Genomic DNA, 20,840 nt, shown 5'->3' with positions numbered 1-20,840 from the left:
AAAATATTCATTTAATGCCATGAAATTGTCACCAACAAAAAGCAGAAGAGTTTACAGTTCATTCTTGAGTTTAACTGAAGATTTTATTTAGATTTAACTGAAAATTCCTGCTCAAAGGGCAGCAAATCATCCCAAACTTTGGGAATTAACAGATTCCATGGGATCCTGGAGCTTTCTGCCAGGCTGGAGAAACCAAATTCGTGGATCCCACAGAAATGGGGTGGGAATTACATCCAGAGGTTTTGGATGGATGCAGAAACAGAGCCTGAGGCAGGTGAACCACATTCCTGGGAAAGGGGAGCTGCAGATGGATGCAAATCAGTTCCTTTGCTGGAGTTTCCTGGAATTCCATCCATTTTAGGAGCTGCTCCCAGGAATATTTTGAATATTCATGGCACATTTTATGTACTAAGAACAGCGTGTTATGGATGGATGTTATGGACATTGTAATTGTAAATTACAGCGTTTAGCTGGGTAAAATTCCTAATTAACTCCCTAACGAGCTGCCAGGGTAATTAGCAAAGCCAGGCCTTTAAAGGATGCGGGCAGAGCTGGATTTCGTGGATGTGGGTGGGGAAATTTGGAATTAAATGTGGAAAAGTGGAATTTATTAACCAGTGTTCCAGTGCTGTCATGGATCCCATTCTGTGGGATCATTTTTTAGGAAAACGGGAATTTTCCTTAAAATCCCAGCAGTTGCTTTTGGCCACATCTCCAACCATTCCTGATGGATCAATCCCTAATTTTCAGCCTTCCTGAGGCAGATTTCCAGGGATAGGCTTTAACGTGAAGGGTTAAATGGGATTTTGGGATGGAATTCCCAGAGCAGCTGGGGCTGCCCCTGGATCCCTGTAAGGCCAGGCTGGAACACCCTGGGACAGTGGAAGGTCCCTGGGGTGGGAATGGAGCTTCAGGGTCCTTCCAAACCAACCCATTCCATGATATTCCAACAGGATTTAATTGGAGTCAAAGGTAATTAGATTAATTAGCTTCCCTCAGAGTTAAAAATGGGAGCAAACCAGCTGAAAACACAACGAATTCCCCTTTTCTGTTTTTTCCTCATGAAAATTGGGACTAAAATCCATCTCAAGGTAGATTTGTCCAACAAACTGAATTATTAATGGCAGCTGCAATGGCAGGGAGGGGCTGCAGGAGGTTAATTAATTAATTACCCCCCTCAGGCTCATTAGGCCACTGGAAGCCCCCTGGGTGGAATTCTTGTCGTGTCCAATTAGCAGCTCATTAATCCAGAGGTGGCTCTTTCCTTGGGGAGGGACCCCATCCCATTTGTTTCCTTCTGATTGCATTTATTGGGATCTGATTTTGTTAATCGGAATCTGATTCTGACTAATTTGATTCTGATTTTAATTATTTGATCCTATTTCCAGACCAGTTTCCAGTTGCTCTCCAAATCCCCCAAAAAATAAACGTTCCCTGGCCTAAAAGCTGGGTTTTCCCAGTTTTCATGTGTAAACACACCAATATTGGGCTTTTCTAGGTGAATTCCTCATGTGGAAAACTTGGAAAAAAAAAAACAGGCTCAAGCCAAGTGTTTGCTCTCCCAAATTCAGGAATACTTTTGCAGCTGAGGCTGCTCCCCCCTGGAATTGCTCCTTGGAGTGGCAAAGCCTTGGAGGTTTCAGAGCTCCCCATTGGAGATTTTTGGGGGAGTTGTTGGAAAAATTTGGGATTTTTTTGTGGAATATGTGCGAGAATCATGAAACGGTGGAATATCCTGAGGTGAAGGATGTGCAGGGATCACTGATCCAACTCCTGCCCTACAGGACAATCCCAAAATCCCTCCTTGAGAACGTTCTCCAAACTCAGGAGTTTGGGGGTGTGCCCATTCCCTGGGGAGCTGCTCCAGCTCCTCTGGGGCTGGAATTTTTCCTGATATTTCAGAAGGAATCCGAAATTCCAGTGGCTGAACTGAGCCAAACTGATCCCGGTTTTGTTCTTCCAGGATCCCCTTTTCCCTTCCCTGCATCTCCATGGTTTTATCTGACTTCCAGATGAGGTCATCCATGGCACAACGGATCCCGTGGGAATTCCTGACATTCCAGCAGCTCAAAAAAAAAAAGAGAATTTCAGTAGAGTTTTGTATCTTCAAATGGTCATTCCAGGTTTGATTCCTCTCAGTAGCTGGGATGGTTCCCAGGGCACTTCTTTGGTGATGAAGAGATTAAAACTCTGTTTAACAAGAAATGTAAGCTCATTTTTAACATCAAGCATAATCATCTTTATCCATAAAAGATGAAAATTCCCTGCCCTGTGCTTCACCTCAACTGCTCCAACTCAAAATGTCAGGATGCTTCCTTTGATTGCAAATTCCTCTATTTATGGTGGAAAAAAATAACCCCTAAAACGCGATGTTTAATCCAAAAACGTGACAGGCAGAGGATAAATCTTCCTCATTTCCAAACATTTATACAAGGAAAAGGAAAATCCATCCAAATCCAGAGAACAAATAAAACTTGGGGGCTGTGGAAGAATTTCACTCCCGGGTTCTTTTTTGCTGTGTGGAACACAGAGTTACGATTTTGTAACTCTTGTTTTTCATCTGCTTTTTAATTTGATACATTTGTTTTTAATGTTTTATTTCCCCGAGCAGCCCAACAGTCAAATTTAACAGAAATGTTTGATGATCTGCTCAGTGCACAGCAAAACTACCCTGGAATTTAGGAAAGTATCCAAGGATCAAACCCAACAGTGGAGCTGGAGAATGATTCAAAATTATGGATTTAGAGAAGAAATAATTCCATGATTTTTGATATTTCTTCTTTGGAGGAAACAGCAACTTCACAGTAGAATTTCAGGGTGAATTCTTTCAAACTTCAGGGTGAATTCTTTTAAAATTCAGAGTGATTTCTTTTAAATTTCAGGGTACATTCTTCCAAATCAATCTTTTTAGGTGATTTTTAAATAGAATTCCTTTGGCATCTCTTTAATTGCAATGCTGCAGAGGTTTTCTCCAGGAAAGCCATCAAGGTTTCATCAGCACAAAGGATTGGCCAATGTATTTTCAATTAAACTCTCCAATTCCTTGATCTAATTCCGTTATCCCAGAATCATTAGGGTTGGAAAAGAGCTCCAGGATCAAGTCCAACCTCCAGAGAATTAATCCATTTTTCCTCCTGATTTTTCACCTGCAGGTTTTCTTTGATTCTCTCAGCTTTGTCACCTCAAGTTTATCTTTCGACCCTGGCTCAGAGCATCCCAGAATCCAAATATTCCAAATTATTTTGCTTTCCAAAGGCCAGGCAGTTCTTTTCCTCAGCACGATTCCGTGGGTTTATTGTTTGAGTGGCTACAAAGATTTCCTCCTCCAATAATCGAGATAAGCGTGTTTTCCTCGGGTTTTATTCCTAATAAAACAGTTGGGATTTCACATCTCGGGGGGCTAAAAATAGCCAGGCCTTGGGTTGGATTGGAGAGTTTTGTTTTCCCGAGGACGGTGGGTGCTGCAGGTTGGGAGGTTTTGTTCCCAAGGAAAGAAACGTGCCTCCATTCCCAGGGAGGGCAGGGACAGAGCTCACCCCGGGTCAGGGGTGGCTCCGTGTGCTGGGAAAGTCTCTCCTCCCACCCAAGCTTCCAAAGAAATCTCTGCAGTCTCTGTTGTTGGGTCCCAAGGCAGTTTATTGCAAGTTATCTAAAAGATTTTCTCCTTGGGCTGCTGTGGTTTGCTCACAGCTCAGGCAGAGGCACACACACACCCTGACATCATCATCATCATCATCATCATCATCATCATCTTCTTCTTCTTCATCATCATCTTCTTCTTCTTCTTCTTCTTCTTCTTCTGCTTCTTCTTCTTCTTCTTCTTCTTCTTCTTCTCCTTCTCCTCCTCCTAAAAAAACTTACACTATAATATAAGCCCATAAAATAAAGTATTAGAAAATTAAGTAAAAGATATAAATATCCTTATTAACAGTATTTTATTAGTCAATAACTCTTTAAAAAAATCTTACAGCTAAAAGTCTGAAAACCTTCTGAACCATACTATAGCAATATAAACCATACTCACCCTTCCTGCCTATATAAAAAAAATAAACTAACATTTTAAAAAATCAAAAAGTTAAATGAAAAAAACAACAAAAAAATGAAAAATCAACTCAAAAATCCCATCTCCAATTCCTTCCAAAATATCCCACTGTCAGGAGGAGCTGGTTTGGAATTGACAGGGGAGCTTCAGTGGCTCAGGGAATGATCCCAGAATTGCAGCCAGGTTTGGGCTGGGAGGGACCTCAGCTGGCATTCCATGGGCAGGGACATCCTCCACCAGCCCAGGTGGCTCCAGCCTCATCCAGCCTCATCCTCCAGAGGATCTGGGAAGCTGAATCCCAATGTTCCTTGGTTTCCAATCCCAATGTTCCTTGGCGTTCCAGTCCCAAGGTTCCTTGGCTTTCCAATCCCAAGTTTCCTTGGTTTCCAATCCCAAGGTTCCTTGGCTTCCAATCCCAAGGTTCTTTGGCTTTCCTATCCCAAGGTTCCTTGGCTTTCCAACCCCAAGGTTCCTTGGTTTCCAATCCCAAGGTTCCTTGGTTTCCAATCCCAAGGTTCCTTGGCTCTCCAATCCCAAATTTCCTTGGTTTCCAATCCCAAGTTTCCTTGGTTTCCAATCCCAAGGTTCCTTGGCTTTCCCATCTTTTTGCTCCTTTCGTCATCAGAAGGGGTTTGGGAAGCTGAAGATCCCCAGCTCCTCAGGGATTCAGAGCTGCTCTGGAGTGAAGATCCGGGCTTGCAGAGTTTACTGAAGGGGGATGAAGAGCTTTGTCCTTGGGATTGTGTGGGATTCCCTAAAATCAAAAGGAGGCCTCGGAGGCAGCAGGATGGCGAGCAGAGCTAAGCAGTAGCTCTGAGATCTGTCAGCAGAAAGATTATGCAAGAAGGAAAAGGAAAGGACAAGGAGAACAATGGTCTGTGTATTAACACTTGGGTGGAATAACTCCCCAAGCTGCACAAAAGTGAGATATTGGGAAGTTCTAAGCTTAATAATGGAGCTGTGCGCATTGTGTCTTGAGGTTTGCAAGCAAGTATTGTATTCAAAATAGGCAAAAATGGTTTTAAGCAAAGGTCTGTGTATTGAGTGATTGGCTAGAACTACTGTCAATACGCTTTTGCTTTGTGTGGTTGGTGAAAAAGCTTTTACAGGCCGTTCTGACATTCAGTTCTGGGTGTGCTGCCTGGATGTGAGCTGCTGAAATCTTCCCGTTGCCATGACCGTGGAATGAGGCTGATGCTACAAACCAAACAGCTGGAGATGTTCCCCGGCAGCCCCGGCCCGCTGGTGGTTTGTGCACGGCCCTGGCCGGCGATGGGATCTGTCCTGTCCCTTCCATCTGTCCTGTCCCTTCCGTCTGTCCTGCCCAAGGCTCCTCGTGTTCCCGGCTTTCCTTTGGGTGGGACACCTGGGGATGGGGCAGAGGGGACAGCAGGAGCTGCTGGTGGCCATCAACAAAGATCTGGGATCTCCTCCCAGGAATTCACCTGGGAATTCAGCACGGCTGTGGTGGGTGTGGAGCTTTCAGTGAGGAAACCTGTGGAAAACGGGATTAAACTTCCCTGGCTGTCCCGGGGCTTCCTCCCCACCACAAAATCTGGGGAACGTTGTGAAATATTTCCATGCCGATGGATTTGTGCTCCAAGGAACTTGAGGGATGATGGGAATGAGCATTAGGGGAGAGCAGAAAGGAGCAATCCGAGGGAAGTGCTGCTTTCCCCGGCTCCTGGCAGGAAATCGCTCCTTAAGTGGCGCTCCCGAATTGTCAGCTGCTTGTTTTAACACAAAATGTGTAAAAATTCCAGCCTTGCTTCTCTCCAGGAGATGGGAAAGCTCTGGAGAGCTGCAGCTTCAGGGCTTGGAGACAGGGAAAACAAAAAACTGTGGGGGTTATAAGTCATAATATTATGACCCATTCCAGAGGCAGTGATTTTGTTCCCGGATAAATCAGCGCAGAGGAGGAGGTGCAGGGAAACCAGGGAGGTTTGGAGATGCTCAGGGCATTCCCACCCCCATCCTGCTCCTGGAGATCCAGATCTTTGTGTCAGGCTCTGGATCCAAGTGCAGCTTTGGATGCACCTGGGCGTTTCTTACTCATCCAGGAGCCTCCAGGGGCTCAGCTTCCCTCCTGGCCTGGAAAAGGGAACAGAATTCCAGCACCGGGCATTCCTTTGGCTTTTCCAGAGGGGTTCCCTGGTGGAGAGGGACCTGCAGGCTTGGAGAGCTTGGGAAGCCTCAGGATGCTGGATAGGAGAGATGGCTCATCCTGGACCATCAGTGTGCCCACAGGGGTTCTGATCCACAGGGAATTTGCAGCTGGAGCAGAAGAGGCTCAGGGGGGACCTTGTGGCTCTCACAGCTCCTGCCAGGAGGGGACAGCCGGGGGGTCGGGCTCTGCTCCAGGAACAGGGACAGGAGGACAGGGAACGGCTCAGGTTGGTCATCAGCAGGAATTTCTCCATGGAAAGGGCTGGAGTCCCCATCCCAGAGGTGTCCAGGCAATTCCTGGAGGTGACACTCCAGGACAAGGCAGGGGTTGGGCAGAGCTGGGACTCAATGGCCTTGAAGGGCTTTTCCAACCTCGGTGATTCCATGAATTCCAGCACTTTCCCCCTGTTGTTTCCCTTCATTTCATCCAGGGAGGGAGCAGCCAGCACTGCTCCTTCCCTGCCTAGGGAATATCTGCATCCCAGAGGGGTGGAGCACCAGAGAAACTTCATTTGAGCCCCAAAGTTTGTGGCTGTTTCTGCTCCTGGAATCGCTTCCCTGCTGGGAGCTCACATCCCTGCAGCAGCTTCTCCTCAAACTGTGAAAGCTCCAGGGGCTGGGAGGAGCCAAAGTACAATTCCAGCTCCCCGAAGGAGCAGTAAAACGGGAGGTCAGGATTTAATCCAGATGGGAACCTGGGGATCTGCTGGGAGCTGCTCATTCCCAGCCCCGGGCTCTCCGTGCTCCATCAGTGTGGGCTGGAAGGGTGTCAGCAGAGCTGGTGTTGATGGAAAATAGATCCAAACATTCATTAATTGCCAGCTCAGCGAGCCCCAGACCCCTCTGCACGGAGCAGCTGCCGCCGTTGAGTCATTTTGTTGGAAACTCTTCAGGAACTTTGCAGGGATGAGATGATTTTCCTTCTTTTTTTCCTGTGTTTTCCTCCCCTCTGCTCCTGCTCCAGCTTTTCCTGCCTCTGTCCTGCCCCCCCCACCCCAGTCTGGGGCTCTGGCTCCCAGTTTGGCCCCTGTGGGTGAAGGGTTTGCTTGGGAACTCTTCCCTTCCACGCTGGATTCCTGGGATAGAGCGTTCCCCGCCGGAAAATGGGATTTTGTTTCTGGGAAGCTGGGAAGTGCTGGTGAGGGTGGAGGTGAGGTGTCTGCCTGGGGAGGGTGGAAGCTCCTGGGGGCACTTTGGGGTTGGATTTGTGGAGCACAGGTCGGGGTGGGTTCAGAGCAGCGCTCCAGAAATGGCAAATTCCCGCTGGGAAACGACTTTTAGGGGTCCCATTTTTGGAAAATGTCAAGTGCTCGTGCTGTCTCCTAAGGGATTTTATCCAGAGCTCTGGAAGATGAGAGGAACTTTCTGGAATAAGTCCAGAGGAGGTCCTGGAGCCCCTCTGGAGCCAGGCTGGGAGAACTGGGGGGGCTCCCCTGGAGAGGAGAAGGATCCAGGGAGAGCTCAGAGCCCCTGGGAATGTTCCCCTGGAGAGGAGAAGGATCCAGGGAGAGCTCAGAGCCCCTGGGAATGTTCCCCTGGAGAGGAGAAGGATCCAGGGAGAGCTCAGAGCCCCTGGGAATGTTCCCCTGGAGAGGAGAAGGATCCAGGGAGAGCTCAGAGCCCCTGGGAATGTTCCCCTGGAGAGGAGAAGGATCCAGGGAGAGCTCAGAGCCCCTGGGAATGTTCCCCTGGAGAGGAGAAGGATCCAGGGAGAGCTCAGAGCCCCTGGGAATGTTCCCCTGGAGAGGAGAAGGATCCAGGGAGAGCTCAGAGCCCCTGGGAATGTTCCCCTGGAGAGGAGAAGGATCCAGGGAGAGCTCAGAGCCCCTGGGAATGTTCTCCTGGAGAGGAGAAGGATCCAGGGAGAGCTCAGAGCCCCTGGGAATGTTCCCCTGGAGAGGAGAAGGATCCAGGGAGAGCTCAGAGCCCCTGGGAATGTTCCCCTGGAGAGGAGAAGGATCCAGGGAGAGCTCAGAGCCCCTGGGAATGTTCCCCTGGAGAGGAGAAGGATCCAGGGAGAGCTCAGAGCCCCTGGGAATGTTCCCCTGGAGAGGAGAAGGATCCAGGGAGAGCTCAGAGCCCCTGGGAATGTTCCCCTGGAGAGGAGAAGGATCCAGGGAGAGCTCAGAGCCCCTGGCAGGGCCTGGAGAGGGGCTGGGGACAAGGCAGGGAGGGACAGGACACAGGGAATGGCTGGGAGCTGGAATAATTTAAATTTAGGCGGAATATTGGGAAGGAATTCCTGGCTGGGAGGGTGTTCAGGGGCTGGGATGGAATTCCCAGAGCAGCTGGGGCTGCCCCTGGATCCTGGCAGTGCCCAAGGCCAGGCTGGGTGGGTTTGGAGCTCCTGGCACAGTGGGAGGTGTCCCTGGATGGGCTTTCAGTTCCGTTCCCACCCAAACCATTGCAGGATTCCAGGATTTAAGGATGCAGCACCTGGCACACCGAATCTCCTGCAGGTTTCGAGCCACCCTGCTCTTGGTACAGCTCATCATTGGCTGGATAGAATTCCCAAATGTCAGACAAAAAATAGCTCATCTGAAAATCCGGGTTTGTGAGCTAAATACCGTGAGTGTGTCTGCGCTCCAGGATCTGGGATCAGTGTATTGTTCAGGACTTGGTGGAGAATGGTGCTTGTTGTGAGGGTTGGAAAAATAATATTCCTGGAGCTCTTGGGCAGCCTGTTCAGGAAAAAGAAGGGAATTAGAATTGCAGATCAGGATTTCATCATCCTCAATCAGCGTGGCCAGCAAGGAGGGATGAATGAAAAGCTGCTCAGGAGCCCCAGCAGCCGCAGCCTTCCCAAAGCCATGAACGGCACAAAGCCCAGGAATTTCAGCAGCTGGGAAAGGGTCCATGCTGCCGAGGAAAAAAAAACAATGAAATGCCAGGAGCAGCACGGGGGAAGCTCCTTCTGGGGTGGTTTTTGGTAATCAGCTGGGGTGGTTGTGTGCTATCCTCCTTATTTCATAATTAGCAATGAGGGGGAAGAAAAATATCCCTGAAAACATATTTAGGATTTCTTTATCTGGGGTGAAACCCCATTACCTGAGGTGAAAACCTCGACGTTGAATCATTGTAGGTCTTAAATCTGGGAAGGCAGAGCACGGAATAAACTTATTTTTATATTTTGTGCTTCTGGTTTGTCTCAAAATTCCCAAAATATCCGCGGGTGTTTCTCAGGCTGCTGTGAGGACAGGGAACATTCCTGAGCCTTCCCTGCTGCTCCTGGGGGATGAAGGTGCCCGAGCACTGGGGCCTGCAGAGTTTCAAGGCAGAGGAGAGCAGGGGCTGCCTTATGTAACTTTGCTCAAAGATGTGGGAAAAAAGCCCATTCCGGGCTGCTTTTCCGCTTTCTGTGCGATTTTTCAGGAAATGTTTGAAGTTTCCCTGGAGGAGCATCCGTGTTGGGGCTGCCAGGATGGCCCCGGTGGGAGGAGGCTCCTCCTCGTTAGCACGGCTTGCAAAGGCTAATTAATAAATCCATGGAATCTGGAGATCCAAATGAACAATTTGGGGATTTGGGAGTGGGAGGGAGGGAGACTCAGTGGGTTCTGATCCCAGCCCTGGGATTTTATTCATTTCTGTCCCGTTGATCCTGCAATTCCTGGGTTTTCACTCGGGATTATTACTGAGCTCTCTAAGAAACTCCAGGAGGAAAATCCCAGGAATGATTATTGTCCTTCCCACCCAGCTCCCTGTGATTACTGCCACGCTCCCTGCAGTTCCCCACGTCAAATTTGGGATGCTGGGAAAGGAGGATTGTGAGGGAGATGCCTGGAAAATGGGAATGGGGAGGGAAAAGGCACAAACTCAGCATGGTGGGGTCAGGAAAACCAACAGCTCATGGAAGTGGCTGCTCCAGAATCAGCAGAGAATTCATTTGGAGCAATGAGGAGAATGTGGCAGATGTTCATTCCACAGGGTGGGGGGTGGAGGGATAGGACACAGGGAATGGCTTCCCACTGCCAGAAAATGGAATTAAATGGGAGATTGGGCAGGAATTCCTGGCTGAGAGGGTGGGCACGGGCTGGGATGGAATTCCCAGAGCAGCTGGGGCTGCCCCTGGATCCCTGGAAGTACCCAGGGCCAGGCTTGGAGCAGCCAGGGACAGTGGGAGGTGTCCCTGCCATGGAATGGGGTGGGATTTAAGGCCCCTTCCATCCCAAACCATTCCATGATTCCATGGATTAAATCCACTTCCATCCCAAACCATTCCATGAGTCCATGGATTAAATTTGCTTCCATCCCAAACCATTCCATGATTCCATGGATTTAAGGTCCCTTCCATCCCAAACCATTCCATGATTCCATGGATTAAGTTCACTTCCATCCCAAACCATTCCATGAGTCCATGGATTAAATTCATTTCCATCCCAAACCATTCCATGAGTCCATGGATTAAGTTCACTTCTATCCCAAACCATTCCATGATTCCATGGATTAAATTCATTTCCATCCCAAACCATTCCATGAGTCCATGGATTAAGTTCCCTTCCATCCCAAACCATTCCATGATTCCATGGATTAAATTCATTTCCATCCCAAACCATTCCATGAGTCCATGGATTAAATTCCCTTCCATCCCAAACCATTCCATGGTTCCATGGATACCATTCCATGGTTCCATGATTTGGACCTGTGTGTGTATCTTTGTATTTACCTCCATCCATGGATGCTGGGCACCTTTTCCATGGATAAGGGGCAGAATTCCATGGTCTACACAGAATTCTTCACCCCTGAGAGTAGAAGTGGCTCCTGCCAAACCAAAGTGGAGATGGGGCAAAGCCAAGGAAAGGTGCAAACTCTTGGAATGTTGATCATCCATGCTCCATCCTGATCTTTTCCTTATACCTTTAATTTGTCCCTAATTTTAGAAAAGTCTTTTATCTCTTTATCCATAACGTCAATAGAATAAAAATAAGGATTTACGTCTCATCTCCCAGTCGGAAGAGAGAACCACACGGTTTTTCCAGTCTGGAAAAGCTTTTCCTGAGCTTTGAATGTGTCAGAGCAGCTGGGGAGTCTGAGTGGGGATGGAATGACACTGCCACTCTCCCTCTTCCCTGGATTTTTAGATTGGATTTGGCATCTTAATTGCTGGAGCAGCTCCTCGTTTTGCCTTTCCAGCTCGGAGTTAATTCAGGGAGGGGAGGCTTGGGTTGTGGATCCTCTGGGTGACCCCTGCTCTGTCCCCTCCTGCTGCTTTGGGAACAGGGAATGTCATGGATCACTGACAGCTGGTGACATTTATCCATCACCTATAGAAATCCCATTTCTCCATCGCTATAAAATCCCATTTATCAAACCCATCACCTGTACAAATCCCCTTTATCCCCCTTTCCCGACACCTTCGATTGCAGCTGATGGATAAAATCCCTTCCTTTGGTTGTCAGGGTGAAACGCCTGGAGACTTCAGGGGGCAAACAAACAGACAAACAGACAGACAGACAGACAAACCAACCGGGCGAGGGGAGACCGCTCCGGTGCCTGTGTCCCGAGGGGAGGAGGCGACACCGGCTCCCCTTTGTCACCCCGCAAGGTGCGGGTGGGGCAGAGCGCTGCCGGCATTCCCCATCCAGCGCGGCTTCCCATCCATCCCCCCATCCATCCATCCATCCATCCATCCCCCATCCATCCATCCATCCATCCATCCTCCCATCCATCCATCCATCCCTCCATCCATCCATCCATCCATCCATCCCCCATCCATCCATCCATCCATCCATCCCTCCATCCTCCCATCCATCCATCCATCCCTCCATCCTCCCATCCATCCATCCATCCATCCATCCCTCCATCCATCCATCCATCCATCCATCCATCCATCCATCCCCCATCCATCCCTCCATCCATCCCCCCATCCATCCCCCATCCATCCATCCATCCATCCATCCATCCCCCATCCATCCATCCATCCATCCATCCTCCCATCCATCCATCCATCCCTCCATCCCCCATCCATCCCCCCATCCATCCCCCATCCATCCATCCATCCATCCCTCCATCCTCCCATCCATCCATCCCCCATCCATCCCTCCATCCATCCATCCATCCCTCCATCCATCCATCCATCCATCCATCCCCCATCCATCCATCCATCCATCCATCCCTCCATCCTCCCATCCATCCATCCATCCCTCCATCCTCCCATCCATCCATCCATCCATCCATCCCTCCATCCATCCATCCATCCATCCATCCATCCATCCATCCATCCCCCATCCATCCCTCCATCCATCCCCCCATCCATCCCCCATCCATCCATCCCTCCCTCCATCCATCCCCCATCCATCCCTCCATCCATCCATCCATCCATCCCCCATCCATCCCTCCCTCCATCCATCCCCCATCCATCCCTCCATCCATCCATCCATCCATCCCCCATCCATCCATCCATCCCTCCCTCCATCCCCCATCCATCCCTCCATCCTCCCATCCATCCATCCCCCATCCATCCATCCCCCATCCATCCCTCCATCCCCCCATCCCTCCATCCCCCCATCCATCCCCCATCCATCCCCCATCCATCCATCCCCCCATCCATCCATCCATCCCCCATCCCTCCCTCCGTCCCCGATCCCGGCTCTCCCAGCCCTGCCTTTGTCCCCGGCTCCCCTCGCGGCTCCGGCGGGGGCCGGAATTTCGGGAGCCGCTGCCGGGCGGATGCGGCCCCATCTCCCACCCACCCCTGACGTCTCGCTGCACCAGGGAGCCGCGTCGGGTTTGATGTGGAGCGGCGGGATTTAGATGTTGGAAATCTTGTAAAATTCCATTTTCTGCGGCTCCGGCGGCGGGGCCGGGCTGCGGCTTCCCGGCAGGAGCCGCAGCTGGATGGTCCGGCCGGGGCCGGGGGGCGGCGGGGCCGCAGCGGCGCCGAGCGCTCCGCGCTCCGCTCGCCGGGAACCCGGGCCGGGCGCTGCGCTCCTGCCGGGCCGGGCCGGGCGGTCCGGGCCTCCTCCCGCAGCCCCGTCCCCGTGCGGGATCGCATCCCTGCGGATGCTCCGCGGGAGGGACCCTCGGCGCGCCTTCTGCAGCGGCACGAAACTTTGCCCCGGCTCCGGAGGAAGGAGGGATGTGACCTGGAAAGGAGGAACGACAAAAAAGGGGATGTTGCTGCAGCTTGGGAAAGGGTGTTTTTTTTTCCCCCCCCCCCCCACTCCGTCTCAGGATCATCGGAAGGGATTTTACAAATGAGAGCAGGAAGCTGCAGTCAAGGGAGAGGTGCCAGAAATAGATTTATTTTTTCTTTCTCCTGCTAGAAATGAAGAAATTTGGGAGCCCATAGAGGCTGTTCCACAGGCAGCCCCACTTTTTGCTTGCCGAGGCATTTGCATTCCTCTGGAAAGTGGCATCCACCTGCAAGGGGAGTTGCCATGTAATCCCAAAGAATAAAAACTCCTGGAAACATCTCCGTGCCACCGAGCCAGCTCCAGAGGCACCTGAGTTGGGAATTAGCAGGACATGTCCTGACTCTTTTCGGACGCTAGAGGAGAAGGATCAGCTGGGAAGATGTTAAATATTAATATTTTACCCAATCGCCGCCATTCGTGGATTTGGTGAGTATGCCATGGCTTTGTCCGGATCACAGCGCTTCTGGTGGGCACAAAACTTGGAAATCAGGATTTTTCCAGGCTGAGAAGCAGCTGCTGGATGGGAACCTGGATAAGGGGGCTCCTGGAGCTGCGGGCGCTGAATGTTTCCTTCTCTGATCTTCCCTGCTCAGAGTTTGATCCGAGGCACCCTCGCGACGCCTCCGAGCGGGGACAGGGTGGGGAAGGGATGGAAATTTTCCCGTTTGTCCTGGTTTATTTTCCTTCTCAGGTGTTTAGGAACCTCCATTGTCCTTGAAAAATTAATGAGTCCCTAAAACGTCCTTGGCTGGGGGGTTCCACATCCTTCTCCCTGTTGCATTTCCATGAGCAGAGGGAGCAGCTGGCCCGGGGGCACAGGGGGAGCTCAGGGAATTCCAGAGGCTTTTCCCAGCCTGGGGCTGGGAGCTGGCACCAAAACCTCGTGTTCTAGGTAAAGATCCACTGGTGGAGTTCAGGCCTTTGGCTGGAGTGAGCCATGTGGTCTTCCAGTGTGGATAATCTGTGGGAATCTAGAGATAATTTTATATTCTGCTTCTTCAAATCCTGCGTTCTGTGATCTCACCTACACACAAATATTCTGGTTTTACACAGAATTTATTCTCTGCGATCTCATTGTGGTTTTTAATCGTTTAACCGTGGCTCTGGGATCAACCTACGGGTCAATATTTGTGGATAGGAATAAAAATGTCCTCTGATATATAAATATATCAATAAAATAGAAACATGTATATATAAATATCCGAGGCTGTGAGCCTTGGAATGGTGCTGGGGAGGGATTGGGTTCTCCAGAGCACGTCCTGCTCCTCTCGTGTGCAGTTCCAGGATAGGAGAACGGGGAGGGAACGCTTGGAGAAGAGAAAAGATGCAGGGCCTGTATTGAAATGATGGAATGCTGGAACGGGTTGGGTTGGAGATCATCTCATTCCACCCAGGGACACCTTCCACCATCCCAGGCTGCTCCAAGCTGGCCTTGGACACTTCCAGGGATCCAGGGGCAGCCACAGCTGCTCTGGGAATTCCATTCCAGGGCTTCACAGGGAGGAATTCCTTCCTAACACCCAAACTAGCCCAACCTGTCATGGAATTTTTCCATTGGTTTCCCCTTGAGGTTTAGCAGGGGCAGTTGTTGCTTTGGTTTGGAAAGTTCCTCCTGAGGAGGAGCCCAGATAAGCCAAGAAAAAGGAATATTGGATGGGAAGTGCTAATTGATTTGCCAGATTTACAAATGAAGGGAAGGGGAGAGACCTTGTGCATTAATTACAGACAAAATCAATGCCCAGAGAGGCCAGGGAGTGACGGGAAAAATCACTTGGAGAAAGGAGAAGCTCATTTGTGTGGCTGCAGGAGAACAAAAATCCTTTTAGCTCTGGGAATTGAAACAAAGCCTGAGCAGCCCCAAGTCCCCCCAGGGGAGGTTTCCAGGCTGGGGCAGGGACAGATCAGAGCCGTGGGCTCAGGCAGGGAAGTTCAGGTGGTGAAACTGCACAGCTCAAAGGGAGCCTTTATGAAGGAAGGGATAAAGTTATCCCAAGAAAATTCACTTATCTGTGCCCAGGTGAAAGCAAAGCCAGGCTGGGCCTTGCTAAACCAGACCTGTGTAAGCTCCTGCTTGCTGTTCAGACATTAATTCCTGGCTGAAATGTCTTCAGGGCTTCCTTTCTTCTGGAATAAATGTTTTGGGCTTCTTTGGAGCTTCTCCCTCCTCTGTCCCATCATGCAAAAGGAAATCTTGAGCTGGATCTTGCCCCTGGCCTAGGGGAAGGAGTCCTGCCCATGGCAGGGGTGGGGTTGGATGAATTTTCAGCTTCCCAAAGCTCTCCAGATCCCATGGGTGACTTTGGCTTCCATGTCCTCCCCCAGGTCCAGAAGAGGAGCTGCTGGGACACGGCGGGGCCTCGGTCACTGCTGCTTTGGGCTGCAGAGGGGAGGGCTCTGTGCTCGGGGCTGGGAATGGGGCTTGGAACTCATTTTGGGGAAATGGAAGCTGGGATGGCAGCAGCACAGAGGTTCCTGCTGGAGCAATGTGGGAATTCATCCTCGGGGAACACCCCAAACTCAGGGCTGGCCCCTGGAGCTGCGGTGGTTGAACTTTGGTGGGGGGGAGCAGAAACACTGTCCTGACGTGAAGTGTGGGACCAGATCCCAGGATTTCTGACAGCTCAGGAATTTTGGAGAGGTGCTGCACAGCTCCCAGAGAGCAGCTGGAGTGGCAGGAGTATCTTGGTGTTGGAAAACAAACAGATTTATCAGCGCAGTGATAAAAGGGACCAGGAGTCACCCTGCCCTTGGCTCCCTCTGCTCCCGGGCTCACGCTGAGATGTGGCACTTGGATGTGAGGCTGGAGGGGTTTTCCATATCGTGGTAATCATGGAATAACTCCATAATCGTGGAGTTACTGAGGTTGGAGAAGCCTTCTGAGACCACCAGGTCCCCCCCAGCACTGCCAAGGCCTCCCGTGTCCCCACGTGCCACATCCACAGGGATTTTAAACCCCTCCAGGGGTGGGGACTCCAGCCCTGCCCTGGGCAGCTGTGCCAGGAAAGGAAGAAATTTTCCCAAATATCCAATCTAAACCCCCTCTGGGACAACTTGAAGCTGTCTCCTGCTGTCCTGTCACCGTTCCCTGGGAGCAGAGCCCAATCCCCCCTCACTTCATGGACAAATTTCACTCTGAGTTTTATACTGACTTTCAAAATACTCCAGGTTTGCTCTGGGAATTACCACTCTCCAGCTCTGTGGGTTAAACCTTCCAGTCACCTTATTTCCATGAATTTCAGCTGGATCTTAAAAACCATTTTGCTTTTCCTGAAGGATTAATTCCTCAGCCTCCTATAAATAGGCAGGATTTCCAACAAGGTGATGATTGCTATGCAGCAGGTAGATTTGAGAGACAGAGCTCCGAGATCTGTAGGCACAGTGTAGAAAAGGAGAGGCCAAATATTTCTCCTGGAGGGAGCAGGGGAGCTGGCTGTGCCTGCAGCAGAGACAATTCCTGCCTGGAGGGAGCTGGGGGTGAGGGCTGGGATTGAACTGGCCACGTTTGGCTGCTGGGAGCTGGATGTGGAGGGCTCCTGCTGGAGCAAGGGTTTGGTATTTAGTGACCTTTCCCTTCTCCTCAGGCTGGGTCTTTTCAAGTCCTTCCTGGCTGCGTTGATCAAAGTTAGAGGCTGCTCCTGACGTATTTACATTTCCAGCTTTGCATTCATTATCTTCACTTCCAGGGAAAGGATCTGGGTAGCTTCACTGGGATGGGAGAATTTTTTCAGCCCAGTTCAGGGACATCTCTGCCTGTCACGCCCTCAGAGCTGCTTCTCCAGGCTGTTCCTCCTGCTCCTCCTGCTCCTTGCCCTGTCCAGGGGGCTCAGTCCCAGTCCCCCCTGGCTGCAGAACCCCTCAGGATGGAGGAGCTGCTCCCACCTGCTTTGGTGTCTCCAGGAGCATTCCTTGGCAAAGGTGACAGCCAGGGAGGAGCTGGAAGCCCCAGGATGATTCCCTGGGTTCCTGTGACTCCAGCAGGACCTGGAGCTGCTGGAACAACTCCAGAGGAACCCCCGGAGCTGCTGCAGGGCTGGAGCCCCTCTGGAGCCAGGCTGGGAGAGCTGGGGGGGCTCCCTGGAGAGGAGAAGGATCCAGGAGAGCTCAGAGCCCCTGGGAATGTTCCCCTGGAGAGGAGAAGGATCCAGGGAGAGCTCAGAGCCCCTGGGAATGTTCCCCTGGAGAGGAGAAGGATCCAGGGAGAGCTCAGAGCCCCTGGGAATGTTCCCCTGGAGAGGAGAAGGATCCAGGGAGAGCTCAGAGCCCCTGGGAATGTTCCCCTGGAGAGGAGAAGGATCCAGGGAGAGCTCAGAGCCCCTGGGAATGTTCCCCTGGAGAGGAGAAGGATCCAGGGAGAGCTCAGAGCCCCTGGGAATGTTCCCCTGGAGAGGAGAAGGATCCAGGAGAGCTCAGAGCCCCTGGGAATGTTCCCCTGGAGAGGAGAAGGATCCAGGGAGAGCTCAGAGCCCCTGGGAATGTTCCCCTGGAGAGGAGAAGGATCCAGGGAGAGCTCAGAGCCCCTGGCAGGGCCTGGAGGGGCTCCAGGAGAGCTGGAGAGGGACTGGGGACAAGGCAGGGAGGGACAGGACACAGGGAATGGCTTCACTGCCAGAGGCAGGGATGGATGGGAGATTGGGAATTGGGAATTGTTCCCTGGGATGGAATTCCCAGAGCAGCCGTGGCTGCCCCTGGATCCCTGCAGTGCCCAAGGCCAGGCTGGGTGGGTTTGGAGCAGCTGGCACAGTGGGAGGTGTCCCTGCCAAGGCAGGGGTGGGATGGGATCATCCTTGAGGCCTTTTCCAGGCTGGAGCATTCCAGGATCTTGTGAATGCAGACTCAGCTCTCAGCATTTCTAAGAAGTTCTGGGACTTTTTGCCCTCTCACATCTTAGCAGGCTTAGGAATGAGATTCCTGTTCTGAAAGCCTGATCAGGATTTCTTTCCTAACCCTCTTCTCCAGGGGCTAATAACTGGGATATGGATTTCTTTTAGCTCCAATTCCCTGGCAGATTAGGCAATGTCAGGCACTCAGCGAGCACCACGATGGAAAAGGGGTTTCTTTTCTTCTTTCCAGCAGAAAGAAAAGAAATTTAATAAGGGAAGTTTGTGCTTGCTGCTGACCTGGAGCTTGTCACACACAAAGAATCCCAAAGTTCAGTGAATTGTTCTGTTTGAACACAGCCCGTGGTTCCCAGCTCTGCCATCCTGAGAGCAGCTCCCTGCTCCCGCTGAGCCAGGCCCCTGCAAGTTATCCCCTTGCAAGGTGGGAATGGTGGAAGAGCTTTTCCAGGGGCTGGCCCACATTCCCAGGCACTCGCTGTGCCCCAGTTCTTGTGCACAGGATAAATCCAGGTGCCCCCTTTGTCCAAGTTCCCTTCCCAGCAGAGAGCAGGGCAGGTGGATGTCGGGAATTCCCTCTGCTCCCAGGCCCAAAGCTCAGCCCAAGTTTCATCCTAGGAACTAAAAAATGGATTTGCTGGTGCTTTTCCCTGTCCTGACTTCCACAGGAGCCTCCTTGGGGCTTCTCAAAGGAACATGGGGTGATTAAAAAAACTGCAATCCCAAACCCATCATCATCATCATCATCATCATCATCATCATCATCATCATCATCATCATCCCTCTGCTGTTCCCACTGCCCAGGGAATTCCAGGCTCTGGCAGAGGGATTGAGCTCTGGGACTGGACAGGGAAGGTCTCTGCTGCTCGTGCTGAGGGCAGCCACTAGAGAAAGAAAGATTCTGGAGCTTAGAAGGGTGGAATGATGATGGAATGATGGACTCATGGAATGATGGAATCATAGAATCCTGGAATCACAGAGCTGGAAGTGACCCAGCTTGTATCACAGAGCACCTTCATTTCATGCACTACAAAATGCTTTTTTTTTTAATGAGGGCTGGAAAATCATTCCCTACACCGTGTGAGCTCCAGTGCAAAGAGCCTTTCCATCCCCTTTGGAAGCACACAAAGCGTCCTTCACAGCATTTGCATCGTCTTGGTTCACTTTATCACGGAATCCCAGCCTGGTGTGGGCTGGGAAGAGCCTGGAAAATCCTCTCATCCCGGGAGTTGGGGCTGACCATTGCTGCTTATTTCGATCTCCTTCTGATCCATTGAAAAACTCGATGAAGGTTGTCGCTGTCGAGGCAGGACGGGAATGAGGAGACTCTGATCAGAAGGCTGTGAGAGTAAAACTCTGGTTTATTCAAAATCCACTGCTCTTTTATACAGAGCTTCGTGAGGACCAATTCCTGAGAGTAAAATTCCCATTTATTCAAAATACACTGCTCTTTTATACAGAGCTTCGTGAGGACCAACTCCATTGGTCCTGAAGTGAAAACAACCCAAACCGTTGGTGTACAGTGCTTGACACACAGCGATAAAACTCAACTATAAATAATGTGAATAACAAGAGAGATTGAAGCGATAAGGGGAATAAATAACTAGACTCCACAACTGGATGTAGTTGTGAAGTGGGTATGGATGTCAGCGCCCGGCACGAGCGAGATCGCTCTCCAAAGACTTGTGCCCCGAGCTGCCCTCTGTCCCACCCCTTTATTCCCAAAGATGTTCCATATTCAGTGCATTCCACAACTTTTCTGTGCATACTCAACCCCTGGCCCTGCCTGTCCTCCCCTCTCATGCTCCACGCCCTTCTGGGCACGCCTGGTTCGCTGTGGTGGTCCCACAGGGGTCCTTGGAGATCTTCTGAGGCTGAAGATCGTGGTCTTCCTCTGGGTTGAACTTTTCCCCTCTGCGCATGAGCTTTTGGTCCTTTGGGGTCTTATTTGAGTATGTCTGTCAGCCTTGATTTGATGTGGGAACCCCGGCCTTGCTCTGGGGTCTCGTGTGGTGGTGAAATTCCTTCTCCAACCCGAGTTTCCAAAGAAAAACTGCACAGGCTCTTGCTGTTTGGTCCCAAGGCAGTTTATTGTGAGTTATCTAAAAGATTGTCTTCTCAGGCTGTGGCTGTTTGCTCACAGCTCAGGCAGAGGCACACACACACCCTGACATCCTCTCTGCCTGCTGTCTTCTTCTTCTCTCTCCCCACCCAGGGCTGCTGCTATCTTTTATATTATATATTATGTATTACATGTTTATAGTTTTCCCCAATACCCACTACCCATATTACAAGGTGCTTTTCTACTCTAAACCAATCTGTGAGTGCCAACATCACCAAGGACATGGAGGTGAGGAAGAAGAAGGAGGAAGAACAGGATCAGCCCACTTTCCTCCATCTTAGAACTCTGACCCCCATGTACAAAGCAAAACCCCCCTGTACAGGTGCTAAAACCCCCCTGTACAATACTAAAAAAATTTCCTCTCTGTTTTCTGACTACTTCTACTACACTATCTAACCCTTTGTGACTGCTTGTTCCACCTCCAAAGTTGGTAACTCATTCCATGGCTCAAACTCAAAATCACAGCTGTGTCCAGCTGCCTGCCAGGGTCTCAAATGCTTCTGACCAAGGCCTGGAACCTCCAAAAATGTCTGAGAGACATT

The 20,840-nt window shown here is 50.9% G+C and overlaps 1 protein-coding gene and 1 long non-coding RNA gene across 4 annotated transcripts in view; one reads left to right on the top strand and one right to left on the bottom strand.

Annotated features, from left to right (window-relative positions):
* PDE4B (phosphodiesterase 4B) overlaps positions 1-20,840 on the top strand; it is a 190,375-nt gene that overhangs the window by 80,041 nt on the left and 89,494 nt on the right. The window contains exon 1 of one of the 3 annotated variants that reach the window (XM_021535581.2): positions 13,139-13,767. The exons of the other annotated variants lie outside the window; for them this stretch is intronic. Within the exon in view, the coding sequence (XP_021391256.1) occupies positions 13,721-13,767 (47 nt within the window). The 5' untranslated portion in view covers positions 13,139-13,720. Of the gene's footprint in view, positions 1-13,138; positions 13,768-20,840 lie in introns of those variants that run through there. 3 annotated transcript variants of the gene reach the window in all.
* On the bottom strand, positions 11,051-12,878 carry LOC144246750 (uncharacterized). Its single transcript, XR_013340423.1, has 2 exons — positions 12,810-12,878; positions 11,051-11,410 (listed from the first exon to the last, which is right to left on the bottom strand). It is a non-coding gene; the product is annotated as an uncharacterized LOC144246750 (long non-coding RNA).

Source organism: Lonchura striata, chromosome 9, assembly GCF_046129695.1.
Source record: "Lonchura striata isolate bLonStr1 chromosome 9, bLonStr1.mat, whole genome shotgun sequence".
In the NCBI taxonomy this organism is placed as follows: Eukaryota; Metazoa; Chordata; class Aves; order Passeriformes; family Estrildidae; genus Lonchura; species Lonchura striata.
The sequence above is the reverse complement of the archived record's forward strand: the minus strand, read 5'-3'. Positions and strand labels throughout refer to the sequence as shown.